The sequence below is a fragment of the Erinaceus europaeus genome, chromosome 1 (genome assembly GCF_950295315.1).
Source record: "Erinaceus europaeus chromosome 1, mEriEur2.1, whole genome shotgun sequence".
Lineage (NCBI taxonomy): Eukaryota > Metazoa > Chordata > Mammalia > Eulipotyphla > Erinaceidae > Erinaceus > Erinaceus europaeus.
Genome location: NC_080162.1, coordinates 48,126,550 through 48,143,890, shown reverse-complemented (window position 1 = coordinate 48,143,890; position 17,341 = coordinate 48,126,550). Strand labels below are relative to the sequence as shown.

The window sequence follows — 17,341 nt, the reverse complement described above, 5'->3', positions numbered from 1 at the left end:
AAAAATGATGAATGAAATAGTGGGGGTTGTATTGTTAAATGGGAATCTGGGGAATGTTATGCATGTAAAAAAAAAAAAAAAAGGAAGAAGAAGTAGAAACGTAAAAAAAAAAAAAAAAAGAAAGGAAGGGAGGGAGGGAAGGAGGGGATGGACAGATGGATATTGTTGGGCAAACTAACAACTTGGTTGTGGATAGACTGGGCTTGAGGAAGGATTGTTAAATGGATGAATGTTGTTGAGTAAATTCTAGTGAATGTCCAAGCAGTTCCTACTTCGTTGAGGGGCTGACCTTGTGTGTGGCATGTTTCAGACAAGATCAGGTGTGTTCAGGGTGGTATGGCCATAGACTGTGATGTTTCATAAAAAGGAAAGGAAGCAGCATTAAAAAGCTTTACTCTTTCAGCTTACAAGGGTAGAGACAGTTTTCCTCAGATGTCTGTAAAAACCATCACACAATTCTAATTACTCTCTACCATGGTCTTGTTTTCAAAGTGTAGTCTGGAGTCACATTAATGAAATTATTTTATGTAAAAATCAATTTAATATATAAGAAAGAATTCTGTTGAAGTATAGTTATCTGGGAAAATCACCAAAAGAAGACATCAGCGGGTGTGTATTAGATGACAAGGCAGGTGGACTAAGTGGCTACAGGTTGTTTGGAAGACAGTGGTGATGAGAGTTTAATGCACAGGTGAAAGAAGAAGATACCAGTTAAATAAATTGAAAAGTATATGTTGTATGGATGGAAGTTGGACATATACACAGATGGTGGATGGGTGTAGAGATACATATATAAATAGATTCATATCAAGTGGACATATGTTGATTGTAGAATGGACAGAGATACATATATAAATAGATTCATATCAAGTGGACATATGTTGATTGTAGAATGGACAGATAACTGAATGCTGAATAAGACAGATAGAGGGGTATTGAGATAGAAGAATGAAAGTTGGTAAAAACTTAACATGACTGAAAGTTAGTTGAATGTTAAGTATAGGAATAGAAGAAGACTAGACAAATTGTTGACAGATGGAAGATACATGATAGTTACATGGGTAAACATCTACAGATGTTGGGTAGGTAAGTAGAAAGATAGATATAGAAGTATAAAGATGGAGATTTGTTGGAAACAGAATATATGAATGAATGTTGATTGGACAGTTGGATGGAAGGAAACTACTTAATATATTGGTGGATAGGTAGAAGGATAGATGCTACATGGATGGGAGGGTGGGCGGGGGATGGGTGAATACTAAGTAGATGGAAACAGAATGAATGGATAGAGATCAGGTGGATGAATGCACAAATATTAACTGATTCTACACTTCAGTGTGGGGAAGATACCTAAAAAATGAAAGAATGGATGTTAAATAAGCACTGTAATTACAAATATGGACAGGAAGCTGGTTGGAACACTGGATGAATGTTGAGTGGGTGGGATAGTGCACAGATGGATGTGGAAGAAATCAGTGAACACCAGGTAAGACGGGCCCAGCTGCTCACCCCTTCCCTCACAAAAGTCACAGAGTCACTTACAGTAAAGATATCACCATGCTTCTTCTTCATCCTAGTGAGGAAGCTGGCAGCATCTTTTCCAAACTCCAAGGCATAACCCAGCCAAGGGATACTGCCCACATCCAGGGGAGGCTCACCAGGTCGCCTGCAAAAGCCACAGCACTCGTCACCATTTGAAAAAGCAGGAAAGAGAACAAAAGGCATAGGAGTATAGGGCATGGGGTGTGGTGTCAACGGTGAGTGCACAGCAGGCTTCCTAAAGAGACATCTGAGGGGCACACCTGCTGTGTTCAAAGAACAGTAAGAAGGCAAGTGCAGCTAAATTGGAGGGAACATGAAGTAGTGAAAACTGGGGCCAGACAGGTGGCTCAGCAAGCGAGCACACACCTGGCATGGTGAGATCTTGGGTTTTGCATTTAATGGTAGAACAATGTCCTATTCTTTTATATTCTCTCTCAAAAGTATTTTAATTTAAAAAAAAGAAGAAGAAATTGTAGCCAAAAAGGTTACTAAGTGGGTGAAACATTGGATTTGAAAACATTAAATCCTGATTTCAATCCCTAGCACTGTATATCCTAGAGTGATATTTTGGTTCTCTCTTCTTGCTTTCTTTTCCCCACCTCTAGGTAGTGGAATAAATCTTATTAAAACCATCTAAGGTTACACAGGCGTCTGTGCTAAATATGAATACATATGGGCCCTGGGTCAGACTGATGGGGTTAAAAGTTAATGGTATTTATATACTTTCCTAATGCATGGGAGCTGCTCTCTGTCCTAATCCAACTTTCTAGTTCTAGTTTCAACTCTGACACCATCTTCCCAGACAATATTTTTAGTCCACATGCATGTTAGCTATCAGGCTCAGGCAAAAAATTTACTAAAGTAACAGGCACTTGCGAACATACTCAAACTTCCTAGCTTCTTCCCACATGAAGATCCTTAATTTCATCTGCTCTATTCCTACCTTTGGGTTCCTGTTTATTAAACAATTTGTCCTTCTTTATATCTTAATGACTTTCAGTCACCAAGTTGCGGGTACCAACTATGATGCTAACTTGATGTCCCTGGGCAGATAACCTCACCCATGTGTCTTGGAACCTCACCTCTCCAGAGCCCTGCCCCATTAGGAAAAGAGAGAAACTGGATGGGGATATGGATTAACCTGCCAATGTCCATGTCCAGTGCAGAAGCAATTACAGAAGCCAGACCTTCCACCTTCTGCATCCCATAAAGAATTTTGATCCATACTCTCAGAGGGATAAAGAATAGAGAAGCTTCCAGTGGAGAGGATAAGGCATGGAACACTGGTGGTGGGAACTGTGTGGAATTGTACCCCTGTTATCTTACAATCTTGATAATCATTATTAAACCAGTATTAAAAAAAATTTTTTAAGTGGAATCTGAGGTCAGAGCATGAATGGAGGCCACCATCAAGGCTTAACAGGCAGCTTCATGAGGACTTTGGCCTTTTATCTGAGTGTGTGTATGAGTCACAGGATCATTTGAAGTAGAGGAGGGACATGACTTCATTTGGGTTTTTGTCAATCCTTTTGGCTGTTGAATAGAGACTGGATTGAAGAGAGTGAGAGCAGAAGCTGGGGACCGCTTGATATTGATACCTACTATGGGGTCTAATTCAATTTCTCTGTGGGTGGGAGAACCAAGCAGTACAAGGACAAAGTTTTCTAACCTAAGCCAGTGAGGACCAGGGATCTGGTCATCTTTCCTGACATGTCCACAGAGACAGGTAGGGAAATGGGAACACAGCAGAATGACAGAAAGCAATAGGAAGAATAATCTTATTGTTGATTCCTGGCTGCCCTCTACCAGCTCGAAAACTGAGATACTTGATGTAGAGATACAGAATCCAAGAGCACAGGCCTATGTCCGTAGGTTCCCACAGGTGCATACAAGCTCAGCCAGGGGTGGGCAGTTGTGTGCATGATACTCAAGTTCAGAATCATCTATGAGAGCAGAGCACACCTGTGGGTAGATAATAGCAATGTTTGCAGCTTAGCGCTATGGGGATGGAATGTACAGATGGCTCTCAGTGACCCAAACTCTTGAATCACTCCCTCCCGCTGGTTGGGGGGGGGGGGCAGGGATTGTATCACTAACTTTAAGAATGATTCTTTTTATCAAACCTGACCTAATAGGTGGAGACAAGACTTACAACGGATGAGGATCTTCCTGACAAAAGAGACTCAAATCTTGAGAGAAAGTCAACACAAGGGAGTTTCTCTGTTGTTGGTTTTGAAGCGGGGAGGGGCAAGGAATACATGCAGGCCTCTGGGACCCCTGAGTGAACCCTGGCTGACAGCAAGAAGGGAAATGATCACCTTTCTACAACCAAAAGGAAGTGAGTCTGGTCAGATTCTACCCTGGAGTTTTCAAGAGAAAAGCAGTCTGGGAGACATCTGATTTCAGCTTTATGACCCTGAACAGACAATCTAGCTGCCTGGTGTTGGACTTGTGAGAGATGGATCGATGAGTGGATCAGTGGGTATTGTTTCATACTGTTAAGTAGATGGTAACTTGTTACACAGCAAGCAATAAGTAACCACTCAAACTTACATTATACTTACTTATCCTGGACCTCACTGTTGCCAAGTACTTCATAGAAAGACATCTCAGCTCCTCCTTCCCCATTCCTACCCCTGCCACACCATGAGGGAAATGGTTAGCTCAGGAGAGCTACACTATGCTTATAAAATGGACCTGGGGCCAGGCGGTGGCACACCTGGTTAAACACATACACTCACGGTAATTCAGGATGGGATGCCTTAGTAGGTTCTTAAACTCAGGCTAGGACTCCTGTTTTGGTCATAGAACCCCAGGGACATAGAGAACATTCTATCTGTTGAGTGAGTGAATATCGCATCTTCTCTCACTATGAGATCCCTCATTCATTCACTAAATTGAACTATGAACAAGCTCTGTTCTGGGTGAGATATAGCAAAGGCCCCCATGGGCTCAAATTCAAATAGTGGGAGATAACTAAAACACCATCATTTCAGAAAGCAATGTGTGTGATGAAGAGATATAACTTAACAGTGAAAAGACAATTTTTTAAAATATTTATTTTATTTATTTATTCTCCTTTTGTTGCCCTTGTTGTTTTATTGTTGTAGTTATTATTGTTGTTGTCATTGTTGGATAGGACAGAGAGAAATGGAGAGAGGAGGGGAAGACAGAGAGGAGGAGAGAAAGATAGACACTTGCAGACCTGCTTCACCGCCTGTGAAGCAACTCCCCTGCAAGTGGGGAGCCGGGGTTTGAACCGGGATCCTTATGCCGTCCTTGTGCTTTGCGCCACCTGCGCTTAACCCGCTGCGCTACAGCCCAACTCCCGTGAAAAGACAATTTAAGACTGTACCAAAGGGGCTGGGGAGAGATAGTGTAATGGCTATGTAAAACGTCTTTCATGCCTGAGGCACCAAAAATTCCAGGTTCAGTCCCCAGCACCACTATGAACCAGAGAACTTAGAAGTAGTTCGCAAAAACAAGCAAACAAAGACAAAACAAATGATTTCACAAAGGATTTGAATGGACGATTCTCCAAAGAAAATCTACAGATAGCTGGTGAGTTCATGAAAATATCCTCATAGTTATTAGTCAATGAAGACAATGTAAATCAGAACCACAATGTGGAAACACTTTACTCAGTGTTATGGACACTAAGAAGGCCATAATTCTTAGAAGAAAGAGGAGAAGAAAGAGGAAGAAGAGGAGGAGGAAGAGGAGGAGGGAAAGAAGAAAGGAAGGAGGGTAGGAAGGAAGGAAGGAAGGAAGGAAGGAAGGAAGGAAGGAAGGAAGGAAAAAGAGAGGGAGGGAAGCTGCAGGGAAAGAGGAAGGGAAGGGAGGAGGAGGAGAAGAATGGAAGAAGGAAAGAAGGGAGAGAAAAAATAAGGGAGAGAATGGAAGAATGGGTGGGTACTGACAAAGATATGAAAAACTGAAAGCCTCACACATTTCTGTTGGGAATATAAAATAGTGCAGCTGCTTCGAAAACTAGCCTGGCTATTCCTCAAAGGTTAGCAGTCACTATCCAACCCAGTGATATAACCCCCAAAGACTTTAACCATATGTTCATCTATAAATGTATGTACTATTGCTTAGAGCATCAATATTTATAATATTTATACTAGCCAAAAAGCAAAAGCAACAGAAATGCGTACTGACTGAAGCAATACACAAAATGTGACAAATCCATGCCACAGCACATTATTCAGCCATTAAAAGGAATGAAGTACTGATTCATGTTACAGTGTGAAAAAAACCTCAAGATCACCACATTAAGTGAAAGAGTCAGACAAAAAGCCACTTGCCATATGAATATGGAATGTCTAGAAGAGGCAAGTTAAGAGATAGAAAGCACATAAATGGTTGTCAGGAATTACAGAGTAAAGAATGGAGAGGGACTTCCAAAGGGTGATGAGAATATCCTGGAGTTAGATAGTGGTGGTGTCAGCTGGGCAATCCTGGAATTATACTAAACCCCATAAAATCATACTTTAAAAGAGTGGACTTTAGGGGTAGGAGAGGCAGCTTAGCCGTAGATTTAAGATTCTGCATGTGTGAGGCCCTGATTCTAACCCAGATTAACAAATAAAATAGCAGAGTAGTGCTATGGTCCCTCTCTCTCTCAAAAAAAAAAAAAAAGGAGAATTTTAGAGCTATACCAACTATCTCTCTAAAAAAATAAATAAAGTGGGGGAGTTGGGCGATAGCATAGGAGGTTAAGTGCACATGGCATGAAGCACAAGGACCAGTGTAAGAACCCCGGTTCGAGGCCCCAGATAGCCACCTTCAAGGGAGTCTCTTCACAGGCGGTGAAACAGGTCTGCAGGTGTCTATCTTTCTCTCCCCATCTCTTCCCCTCCTCTCTCCATTTCTCTCTGTCCTATCTAACAATGATGACATCAGTAACAACAACAATAATAACTACAACAACAATAACAAAAAAAAATGCACAAGGGCAACAATAGGGAAAATAAATAAATAAATAAATAAGTGGTGTTGGAGGAAGCTAGTTTAAAGAAGGTGTTCAGGGCTGGGGAGGTAGTACAGAGAGAGCACAGAGGACTTGCATGCAAGAAGAATGAACCTGGCTCCACCTATAGCCAGACTGGTATTCTGGTCAGGGAAAAAAAATGGAGAAGGTAGTAAGGGAGTATCTCCTGGAGAAGGTGCCATGTGAGCAAAGACCCAAAGGATGAGAAGAAAGTAGACAGGAAGACTGAGCTGATGAGCTTTGTAGACAGAGGGATTTGCAAGTGCAAAGGCCTTGAGGTGGAAGCTTCTTTGGGAGGTTTGCAAGATTGAACTGGTCTGGCTGGAGTGGAGGAAGTGTGGCCGAGGGGTGGGAGGTGACCCTGAAGGTGCCCTATGTATCAGCTCGGCTTTCATACCACGTGTGTTGAGGACCCACTGGAGAGTTCATTCAAGGTTGGAAAGTGATTAAGCTTGTGTTCTATTTAAACACACACACACACACACACACACACACAGAGAGACAGAGAGACAGAGACAGAGAGAGACTTTATTGAGGACGTGCTCATTTACAATACAGATGTTGCCACAGGGACAGTATTACACACCTCACCCACCACCAAATCCTCTTGTTGTTTTAGAGAAACTGAGAGGGAAGAGGGAGCTAGGGAGAGGGAGAGAGAGACCAAGACCTTTAGGATTACTTCACTGCTTCCCTGCAGGTGGGAACCAGGGGTTTGAACCAGAGTCCCTGAAATTGTAACACATGCACTCTACCAAGTGAGCACTGACTTACCAAGTAAGCACTGCCCCCCTTCCACCACCAAATTCTCATCTCCCTCTGCCATAGGACACTGGGTCCCCAATGCCACCCCCACTCCCTATTATGCTTTTAAAGATCAAAACAGAGGATAAAGACTGATCACCCAACAAAATGATAATGGTGGAGGGACCAGGCAGTGGTGTACCTGGTTGAGCATACATGTTCCTGTGGGCAAGGACCTAGGTTCCCCACCTGTAAGGGAAAGCTTCACAAGTAGTGAAGTAGGACTGCAGGCGTCTCTCTGTCTCTCTCCCTATCACCCCTCCCCTCTCGATTTCTGGCTGTCTCTATCCAAATAAATAAATAAAGATAATTTTAATGAATCTTTAAAAAAGAAAAAAGGAAAATGATAATAGTGGAAGCAGAGACCATAGTCTCCATCTGACACCCCCAGGTCTGAGGGCTTCCAGGACTGAGGGTTTGTTTGCCAACCCCCATCCTCCCACCCAGCCCCCAGCAGTTGATAAGCAGATGATAAGTCCACGCTCCTTGGCTTCAAACCCCAGCCTGGCATCTTGCTGGCAGTGCTGTTTAACAGCCTCAAACCTCAGCTTCCCCATCTATAAAAATGGACAATATCAGACTGTGGCAAGGGTGAAATGAGTTACAAAAAAGCCTGGTACATGTCACTGGGGGCAGCTGGGGTAAGTCTGACAAGCAGAGCCAGTGAGATTCCCCGAGCTGTTATCTGAGTACCAGCTATCTGCCAGACACCGTGCTTTATATTTTTCTAGATTTATCCTTGCTAGGCAGTAATGGTTCATACTTAGCCCCGATTGCATGTGAGGTACCATGCTAAGCACTTTACTCCAGTAAATCAATGAACCTTCTAGTCGTGTGAAAAAGGAGTTATTGCCATCAAGTCCATTTTACTGCAAAGGAAACTGAGGTACAGCACGACTTGTCTGAGGGCCCACCATGGAGAATCTGAGGCTCTCAATCAGCAGATATGGATAAAGAATCCTTGCTTTTGAAGTTAACTTGGTCCCAGGGTACCTTCCTTTGGGCGCCTGTAACCCCAATTTGCAGATGAGTAAGCTGAGACATGGGTTGCAAAAGCTGCCCAAATGCAGGGCCTGCTATTTTCCCCTAAGACATGCCTGCAGGCTTGACAGGGCTTTCCTTTCCCTGTCCTTTATCCTGACTGTTGCTGGAGCCAGCTATTATTTCTGGCAACTTGCTTTTTTCAGAAGTCCCTAGCCCAGACAAAGGCAGGAAGCTGGGGGCCCAGGCGCCTGCCCCCTGATGGGTCCAGTGGCTCCTCTAGCCCATGGCCCCTGAATCCAACTCATGTACAGGTCACATGCCAAGCTGACTCAACTACTAGTTGAGTCACAGGAACTACTAGTTGAGGTCTGTGGTTTTCAGTCCTGCCCACTGACACTTTCACTGCTTTGAGGCACTGCCAAGCCCTGGGACCCTCCCATCCCCAGATTTTGCCCACATGGCCACTTACTGCCTTCTTGCTTCAGATACTAAGAAGGCTGTTCTGATTCTTTCCTTGAAGCTTCACTTTCCATTGCGTGGATTCCTCATTCCTCAAGTTCTTATTCAATACTGGCTCCCAGACCCACCATCCACCCTACTGCCTGTCCTGGTTTCACCTTCCACTCAGCCCTTCGTGAGTCCATGGAGTGTCAAAGATGGATGTCACTCACCTTTGTGCTTCTCTTGGGTCAAGGCTCCATGAGGACAGGGACTTGCTGACCTCAGCACCCAGAATGTCTCTAGCACCTGGTGCTTAGTAGGTGCTTAATAAATATGGGTCAGAAGAATGAACCCTGTACACAATCAGTACTCAGTGAGTAGTATCTGTGTTACAGAGTTGTTAAGAGGGTTAAGGGAACTAGCCCAGGTTTATAGTCCACATTCTGGATTGCCCCAAACAGAAGCTGCTTCATTTAGCTATGTAATGTTAGTGCACTGCTCCACCTTCCTGCTCAGTAGCTTCAACTCAATTCAAGACCCAAAGCTTCAAAAGGATTTAATGGTGGGAGAAAAGGGAATAATTATTAATAATTGTTGGAGTAACCTGCTGAGTTGGAATAACTTGAGCTTTTCTTAAAATGTTTTTCACTGGGAGTCGGGTGGTAGCACAGCGGGTTAAGCGCATGTGATGCAAAGCGCAAGGACTGGAGTAAGGATCCTGGTTCAAGCCCCCTGCCTCCCCACCTGCAAGGGAGTCGCTTCACAGTCACTTCACAAGCGGTGAAGATCTGCAGGTGTCTATCTCTCTCTCTCCCTCTCTGTCTTCCCCTCCTTTCTCGATTTCTCTCTGTCCTATCCAACAATGACAACATCAACAACAACTACAACAACAAAACAACAAGGGCAACAAAAGGGAAAATAAATAATAATTTTTTTAAAAAGTTTTTTGCTTTCTTCCCCTGGGGTTCACCTGTAGATTGTTTACCGTTAGTCTGGACTCTCCCTTGCTTTCTCCCACTCCTCCCCATTGCCTCCCATTGTGCCCAAAGCATGTCACCATGTTGCTATTGTTTTTACTTTCCTGTTATGATAAGCACAAAGGTGTCTATAAAGATTTTTTTTTCTCCTAAGCATCTCTAAGCTCCAATTTATGGTGGTGCTGGGATTGAACTTGAGGTCTTTGGTGCCTCAGACATGAAAAATATTTTATATAACCCCTATACTCTCCCCAGCCCATGACTTGTTTCTCAACACAAGGAGGAAAAAAACCAATAGACCAAGTTTAGTGATGATGAAGAAGAAATATCTTTTACTTTGGTGCCTCTTCTTTGTTGAAGACTTTTTTGTTGTGGAGACTGTGGCAAAATTAGCAAAGGCTTGCATTAAAGCCAAGGCAAATGTTGCTCCTGTTTCCCATAGAAGACAACAACCCTGAAGTTGTGTGGTACAACCCTTGTATTGTGTGGTACACAACTGACCCCAGTCACCACAATTTGGTGACCTCTTGTTAGTACATGTTGGAATAAGACAAAAATATATATGCTGAGAGATTCTGTATCCAGTAGGGAACCACCAGATCTGCCCTTGAGTGACCAGAAACCCTCACTTGAGGCAGATGTGGCCTCTGGTTCCCCCACCCCCATCCCTTTAGGGATATCTCACCCAGGAGAGTTCCCCCAATGCTTCCTGCAGCAGCCACACCTGTGCTCGACCTGGAGAAGTGACTGGGGGCATGGAAGACCAGCTGTATGAAGCACCTCAGAGAACAGATGGGGGCTTAGGCACCGAAGTAGAAAGAATGTTTCTTCTGATTTCCTTTTTCTATTTATTTATTTGGATAGAGACAGAGTGAAATAGAGAGGGAAGACAGAGATAGTGAGGAAGAGACAGAGACACTTGCAGCACTGCTCCACTGCTTGTGAAGCTTCCCCCCCAGGGGAGCCTGAATCTGGGTCCTTGTACCCTGTAACATGTGCACTCAACAGGTGTGCCACCACCACTCCCCCCAACCAGTCTATAGTTTCAGTGAGCACAGGAATCAGATTCCAAATTCCCAGCCTCAGACTTCACTTCTCCCGGGAGAAAATATTCCCTGTCAGCTGTGAGCAAACTGGGTCTAGCAATCCTTGCTACAGTTGCAAAGGTTTGAAGATGAACTCAGAACTAGATGACAGTAAGGATTCTTTTTTATATTCTCAGACAGGGCAAAAGGACTGCAACTACCTTTTTTCTTGGGGGAGAGGGAGTGTATTCTTAAATATCTAGTGATGATATGATAGCTATGAATGTTTTTAAATGTTAATGACTGTCAAATCAATGTGATGGGTACTTGGGGATTTTTATATTATCCTTTTCACATTTTTCTGGATAGCTGAAACTTTTTATATTTTAAAATATTTTAACTGGAAAAAAGTTCCAGGGGTGCTCAACAATTTGTTTGGCTTTGTATGTTAACTCTCTTTTCAATCACCAGATTCCAGATGCCACCAGGATGCTGGCCAGGCTTCCCTGGATTGAAGACCCCACCAATGTATCCTGGAGCTCAGCTTCCCCAGAGACACACCCTACTAGGGAAAGAGAGAGGCAGACTGGGAGTATGGACCGACCAGTCAACGCCCATGTTCAGCGGGGAAGCAATTACAGAAGCTAGACCTTCTACCTTCTGCAACCCTCAATGACCCTGGGTCCATGCTCCCAGAGGGATAGAGAATGGGAAAGCTATCAGGGGAGGGGGTGGGTTATGGAGATTGGGTGGTGGGAATTGTGTGGAGTTGTACCCCTCCCACCTTATGGTTTTGTTCATTAATCCTTTCTTAAATAAAAAATTTTTAAAAAAAGTTCCAGGGGGCCAGGTTATGGTTTATCCAGTAGAGTACATATTACTATGCTTGAGGATCCAGGACCCAGGTCAAGCCCTGGTCCCCACCCCTAGAGGGGAAGCTTTACAAGTGGTAGAGCAGTACTTCAAATGTCTCTCTCTCTCTCTCTCTCCCTTCTCCCTCCCTCCCTCCCTCTCCCTCTCCCTCTCTCTCATATATATATTCTCTCCTGTCTCTCACCCTTTACCAAAAAAGGGAAAAATACAAGTTGCAGGGAATGGTGTAGTGGTGGAGTTGTATAGGCACTGAACCCAAGTGATAACCCTGGTGACAAATAAATAGTAAAGAAAGATAAAAGAGTCACAGGGCTGATGAGGTAGCGTAACGATCATGCAAACAACTTTCATATCTGTGGCTTCAAGGTCTCAGGTTCAATCTCCTGCACTAACACAAGCCAGAGATGAATAATGTGTTAAGAAGGAGGAGGAGAAGGAGGAGAAGAAGGAGAGGAAGGAAGGAAATAAAGTAAAAGCAAAAGAGTTTCAAACTGATTGAAATAGTGTGACTCAGAGCTTCTTTCAATTTGTCTGTCTTTTCAGTTTGGAGAATCTTGAATTTGGGGACTTGTGAGCTGTGGAGTACAATTTCTGCATGCTTTTGCCCTTAAGGAGGTCCCTTAAGCTTTTAAAACCTCTGTTTTAAGATCTAGATGATGGTTATTGCCTTACGGGTTGGTCAGGAGAAAGGAATGAGATGTGGGTGGTGCAAAGCCAGCTTGCTTTGACCCAGTCTTTGGATTATCAGATATACAGCCTCAGGTGCATCCTCACTTGATTATTTATCCTTCCTAAAAAACCTTCTGGTTTTAGCTTTGTCTCTTATTTTCTTATTATCATGTGGTTACAAGACTCTTGGGCATTCAAATCCAATGTGTAAGAAAACTAAGAATTCATTTTCCCTGGACATTAAAAACTATAGTTCAGATTGTTAATCCATGCTGACCATGAGCAAATAACTTCTCAGAGCCTTGAGGTTCCCTCTCCTCTAAAAAGAGGGTAGATAACACAAAGGCCCCCTTGCTGAGACTGGTAATCAAAATCAGGACTCCTGGGAGGTCTACCCAAGGTCTCTAAGACTTCCCTTCATTACCTACACTTACTCATATTCCTAAAGCTAGGAATATCCATATACCCAGCAATTATAGCATCCTGCCTTCCAGACGCCTTAATGGCTGCCCTCCCCACGCTAAATCCCCACAGGAAAACTACAGCACCTTGTCTGAAATACCAAAAAACACTGAAAACAAAATAGGAACTGAAATTTAAAAAAGAGAAACCTGCCACTTATTCACAGACGAAAAGAATGAATTAGACCTCTACATCAGCAACATGGATTTAAGTCATAACTAAAATCTGGAGTGAAAAAAGCAAATGTACAGTCAGAAAACATCTCAATGCAGAGTGTCCAAATAGCCTGACAAGTTAGAGAAATGAATTCACTTTTTAAAAAATTTATTTACAAAATGGAAATATTGACAAGACCACAGAATAAGAGGGGTATAATTCCACATAATTCCCACCACCAGAACCCCATATCCCACCCCCTCCCTTGAAAGCTTTTCTATTCTTTATCCCTCTGGAAGCACGGACCCAGGATCACTATGGGGTGCAGAAGGTGGAAGGTCTGGCTTCTGTAATTGCTTCCCCACTGAACATGGGCATTGGCAAGTCGATCCATCCTCCTAGTCTGCCTCTCTTTCCCTAGTGGGGCAGAACTCTGGAGAGGTGGGGTTCCAGGACACACTGGTGAGGTCATCTGCCCACGAAAGTCAGGTTGGCGTCATGAGGAATTCATTTTTAAAAAAACATGGAAACTTACTGTCTTTTTCTTTCCAAGCAAACAACTGAATATGTGGTTTAAAATTTTATATGAAACCATGTCTACTGGTTAAAAACAACACACACACACACACACACACACACACACACGCACACACATATCTCATTCTTTGAAAAGCTAGTGAACATGTTGTTTAAAAATAAAAAGTTAGGAGTTGGGCAATAGCACAGCGAGTTAAGCGTGCATGGCCCAAGTGCAAGGACTGGCGTTAGGATCCCTGTTCCAGCCCCCAGTTCCCCACCTGCAGGGGAGTTGCTTCAAAAGTGGTGAAGCAGGTCTGCAGGTGTCTATCTTTCTCTCCTTCTCTCTGTCTTCCCCTCCTCTCTCCATTTCTCTCTGTCCTAATAACGACGACATCAATACAACAATAAAAGAACAAGGGCAACAAAAGGGAAGATAAATAAATATTTAAAAATATAAATAAAAAATAAAAATTTGTGGGGACCAGCTGGTGGTGCACCCGGTTAAGTGCACATGTTACCATGTGCAAGGACCCAGATTCAAGCCCCCAATTCCCTGCAGTAGGTAAAGCTTCACAAGTGGTGAAGCAGTGCTGCAGGTGTCTGCTCCTCCCTCCCTCTTTCCCACTAAATTTCTCTCTGTCCTATCAAATTGAATAAAGTTTTAAAAAAATCTTTAAAAATGCCTCGTCCATATATTTCTAAAATGCCTTCCTAAACAGCAGACTCCTAGTTCATTAAAAAAAAAAAATGTTGCTATGGCCTGGGAGATGGATGGCACAGTGGGTAAGGTAATGAATCCTCAAACATAAGGTTCCAGATTTAATCTCCAGCATTGCATATGCCAGAGTGATGGTGTGGTTTTCTCTTTTTCATAAATGAATCTTTTAAAAAAAAGTTCCCAAGGGGAAGATGAGATAACATAGTGGTTATGAGAAAATACTTTAATGCCTGAGGCTCCAAAGTCCCCTATACCACCATAAGCCAGAGCTGAGTAAAGCTCTCATCTCTCTCGGTATGTATCTTTCTCTCAGTATATCTCTTTCATTTAAATAAAACAAATAAAATATTTTTAGATTCCCTAAATGTCTGGAATTTTAAGAAACTGGTTTACACACATGCACACACACAAAGTCCTGAGTTATCTCCATGTCTGAGTTTTTAAGAGTAATTTTAAAAACAGCTGGGGAGGCAATGGGATATGACAACTAAAAGCAATAAAGTTCCCCAGATTGTATCTTGGAACAGAAAAAGAACATTAATGGAAAGATTGCTGAAATATAAATAAAGTCTAGAGATTGGTTAGTAATAACAGACAAATATTGGCTTTTTGGTTTTGAAAAATATACCATGATAATATAAAATGTTTACAGTCATGGAAACTAGACTGGGGTAGTCTGGAACTATTTGTAGTATGTATACAACATTTATAAAAAGATTAATTTATTTTTGAGAAAGAGTGGAGAGATACCACTCAGCTCACATATGCAAATCCTGTGTTTTACTACTGTGTCATCTCCCAGCAACTTCTCTGTAAATGCAAAGCTGGTCTAAAATTAAGTGTACTTAAAAAAAAAAAAATGACTGGACATTTCCCTCCAAAGTGATCAGCAGGTGAATACAGGAACTGGAGCTCCAGAAGAGTGGTTAAATGGGATGAGCATTTGTTTCTGTCTTTCTATAGCTCTCATTAAAATAAAATAAATAAAATATAAGAAAGAAAGAAAAGTAACTTAGATCACCCCCCTGATTAAAGTGTTTAAGATTTTCTTTCCTTTTCTTATTATTTCATTTGAACAGCAGATCTCCACGGTAGAAAGAAAACTTGTGGGACTAGGAATCTGAGCCAGTGGGCCCAAAATGTGGAGTCTCCAGCAAAGAAAGACCCCTTTGCCAGAGCAGTAGCCTCTCCCCTGGCAGATGGAATACAAAGCCCACGCCTCTCTTCTAGGGGTTTGGAGGGCTGTTCTGAAGGCATCCCTTGGGGCACAGGCCTTCCCCAGTCTTAGTTCTCCCTTCTCCCGGTGAGGAGCAGGGCTATTCCACAGGGTTGCTGAGAGCACCCATCTGGCGCTGGATCTAGATAGAAGTTGAAGGTGGGGTGTGGGCTCCTCCACCCGGGGCTTACACAGACCTGTCCACGCAACTCACTGCCGTTCACAGACCCCACGATCTCAAAGAAATCCCCTTCGCAGGTTCCTGTTCTGCTCCTCCAGGCCGAGTGGGGAGCAAACCAGCTCCCCACTTTACGCTTTCTCTGCTGGGGACCTTTCTGATGGGGCCCCTGGGGGGGGGCAGCGCTCAAGCCCCTTGTGCAGGGCGCCGGGTTCTCACCTCTGAGGACCTCTTGGGGGTGGGGGTGAAGGGATAAGATGCAGGGTTAGAGAGTGTGGGGGCTCCAGCTCAGGGCTGCCCCTGGTGGGAGGGATCCCAGCCGGGTGAGGCCACTCACCGCGAGCGCCGGCGAGTGAGCAACAGCAGCAGCAGCAGCGCAGCCAGGAGGCCCAGGAGCAGAGCCCAGGACATGGTCGGGTGGGCGGCAGAGGCCGAGCGCGCACTGGCAGAGCTGTCCCTCCAGGTGCCTCGCTCCGCCCCGGCCCGCTCTCGCTCGCTCCTCTACCCCAACCACAGTTCAGAGGCTGGGGGCGGGGTCGCGGATCGCCGGGGTGACCAGCAAGGGCGGTCTCCAGGACACCCCCCTCCCCTCAGCCCTGCCCTCACCTCTGGGCCAGAAAATGAGGGCGGGCAGGCCCGTGTGGAAAATGTGGCTGAAGGGGAGAACAGAGGCGAGTTGAAGGGGAAGAAAGGGGGCTAGCAGGCAGGGAGGGGTGCAGTAGGGGAAAGGGAGAGGGTATGCGATGTGGGGCTATGGGTTGGATGAGGGAATGGGGGTGTGGGGAAGGGGATGGTTCAGGAATGAAGATGAGAGACTGAAGTGGTGGAAGAGGAGGGGGTGTCATGCGCCTGGGCTAAAGGGTTCTTTCCAAGCAGAGGCTCCCTAATTCTAGCCCCTTCTTCACTCCATCCCTCTGATCTTGAGCTTTTTGTTGTATTGGGATGAGTCTGATTTAGAGCCTCCCCACCCCTTTGTGAATTCCCAAGTCAGATGCTGTAAGGGATAGCTCAGTGCTTGTAAAGTTATTGGCAGCACTTGGCACTGTTATTCGAGGCTTCAGTGTTAAGGGCTCTGTAAGAAACCACCCCTGTGTGCTGGGGTGGACCTGAACTCCCCTAGGAAGGCCTGTCCTTACTCCGGGTTTGTTCTCCAATCATCACTCATTATACCCCCACATAGCCTCTGTGAGTGTAGTTTCCTTCCAGGGTTGTGGTGAGGACTTGATGAAACTGTCTGGTGAAAGGGAACTGAAATGGGGGAGGCGTGGTATGTGTGAGTCCATGAGGTGATGGGCAAAGTGTGGAGCTGGGATCCAGAAAGTCTGATTCTAAACCAGTGTCTGTGACTCACTCCTGGGTGAGCACAGGCAGTTTCATGCCATCTTCTCAATAACTCTCCTCCTTGGTCTCCTGGTTCTCACCCTCACCTCTCCACAGTCCACTCTGCTCTCCTGTAGAACATGAATCAGGTATTGTTGGCAAACCCCATTCTGGATCCAACATGGCTCCACCTGGCTGAGGACATAGCCTGCGTCCTCACAAGGCCCTGCAAGTACCAGCATGTTCTGGGCCTCCCATGTTCACCCCCCTGACCTCATGTCCCGGCAGCCGTCTCCCTGGCCTGCTGTGCTCCATCCACCACATTCCCCTCTTGTCTGTTCTCAATATGTCAGCTGCAACCCACCTGAGGACATCTGCACTTGCTGTGTTGCTGCCTGGACCACTTTTTTTCTTGGAGGCTTTCATGGCAGGCTCTTTCTGTCCTCTCTCATTTTTCTATCTCT

At 44.4% G+C, this 17,341-nt stretch overlaps 1 protein-coding gene across 2 annotated transcripts in view; it reads right to left on the bottom strand.

Annotated features, from left to right (window-relative positions):
- PTGIS (prostaglandin I2 synthase) overlaps positions 1–16,479 on the bottom strand; it is a 52,722-nt gene extending 36,243 nt beyond the window's left edge. Inside the window, exons 1-3 of one of the 2 annotated variants that reach the window (XM_060185600.1) lie at positions 15,895–16,477; positions 8,193–8,346; positions 1,543–1,666 (exon numbers count right to left, since the gene is read on the bottom strand). In XM_060185600.1, the coding sequence (XP_060041583.1) occupies positions 1,543–1,572 (30 nt within the window). In that variant the 5' untranslated portion in view covers positions 1,573–1,666; positions 8,193–8,346; positions 15,895–16,477. Of the gene's footprint in view, positions 1–1,542; positions 1,667–8,192; positions 8,347–15,894 lie in introns of both variants that reach the window. The other variant, XM_007533207.3, reaches the window with a different exon arrangement.
- Between the last annotated feature and the right edge of the window lie 862 nt (positions 16,480–17,341).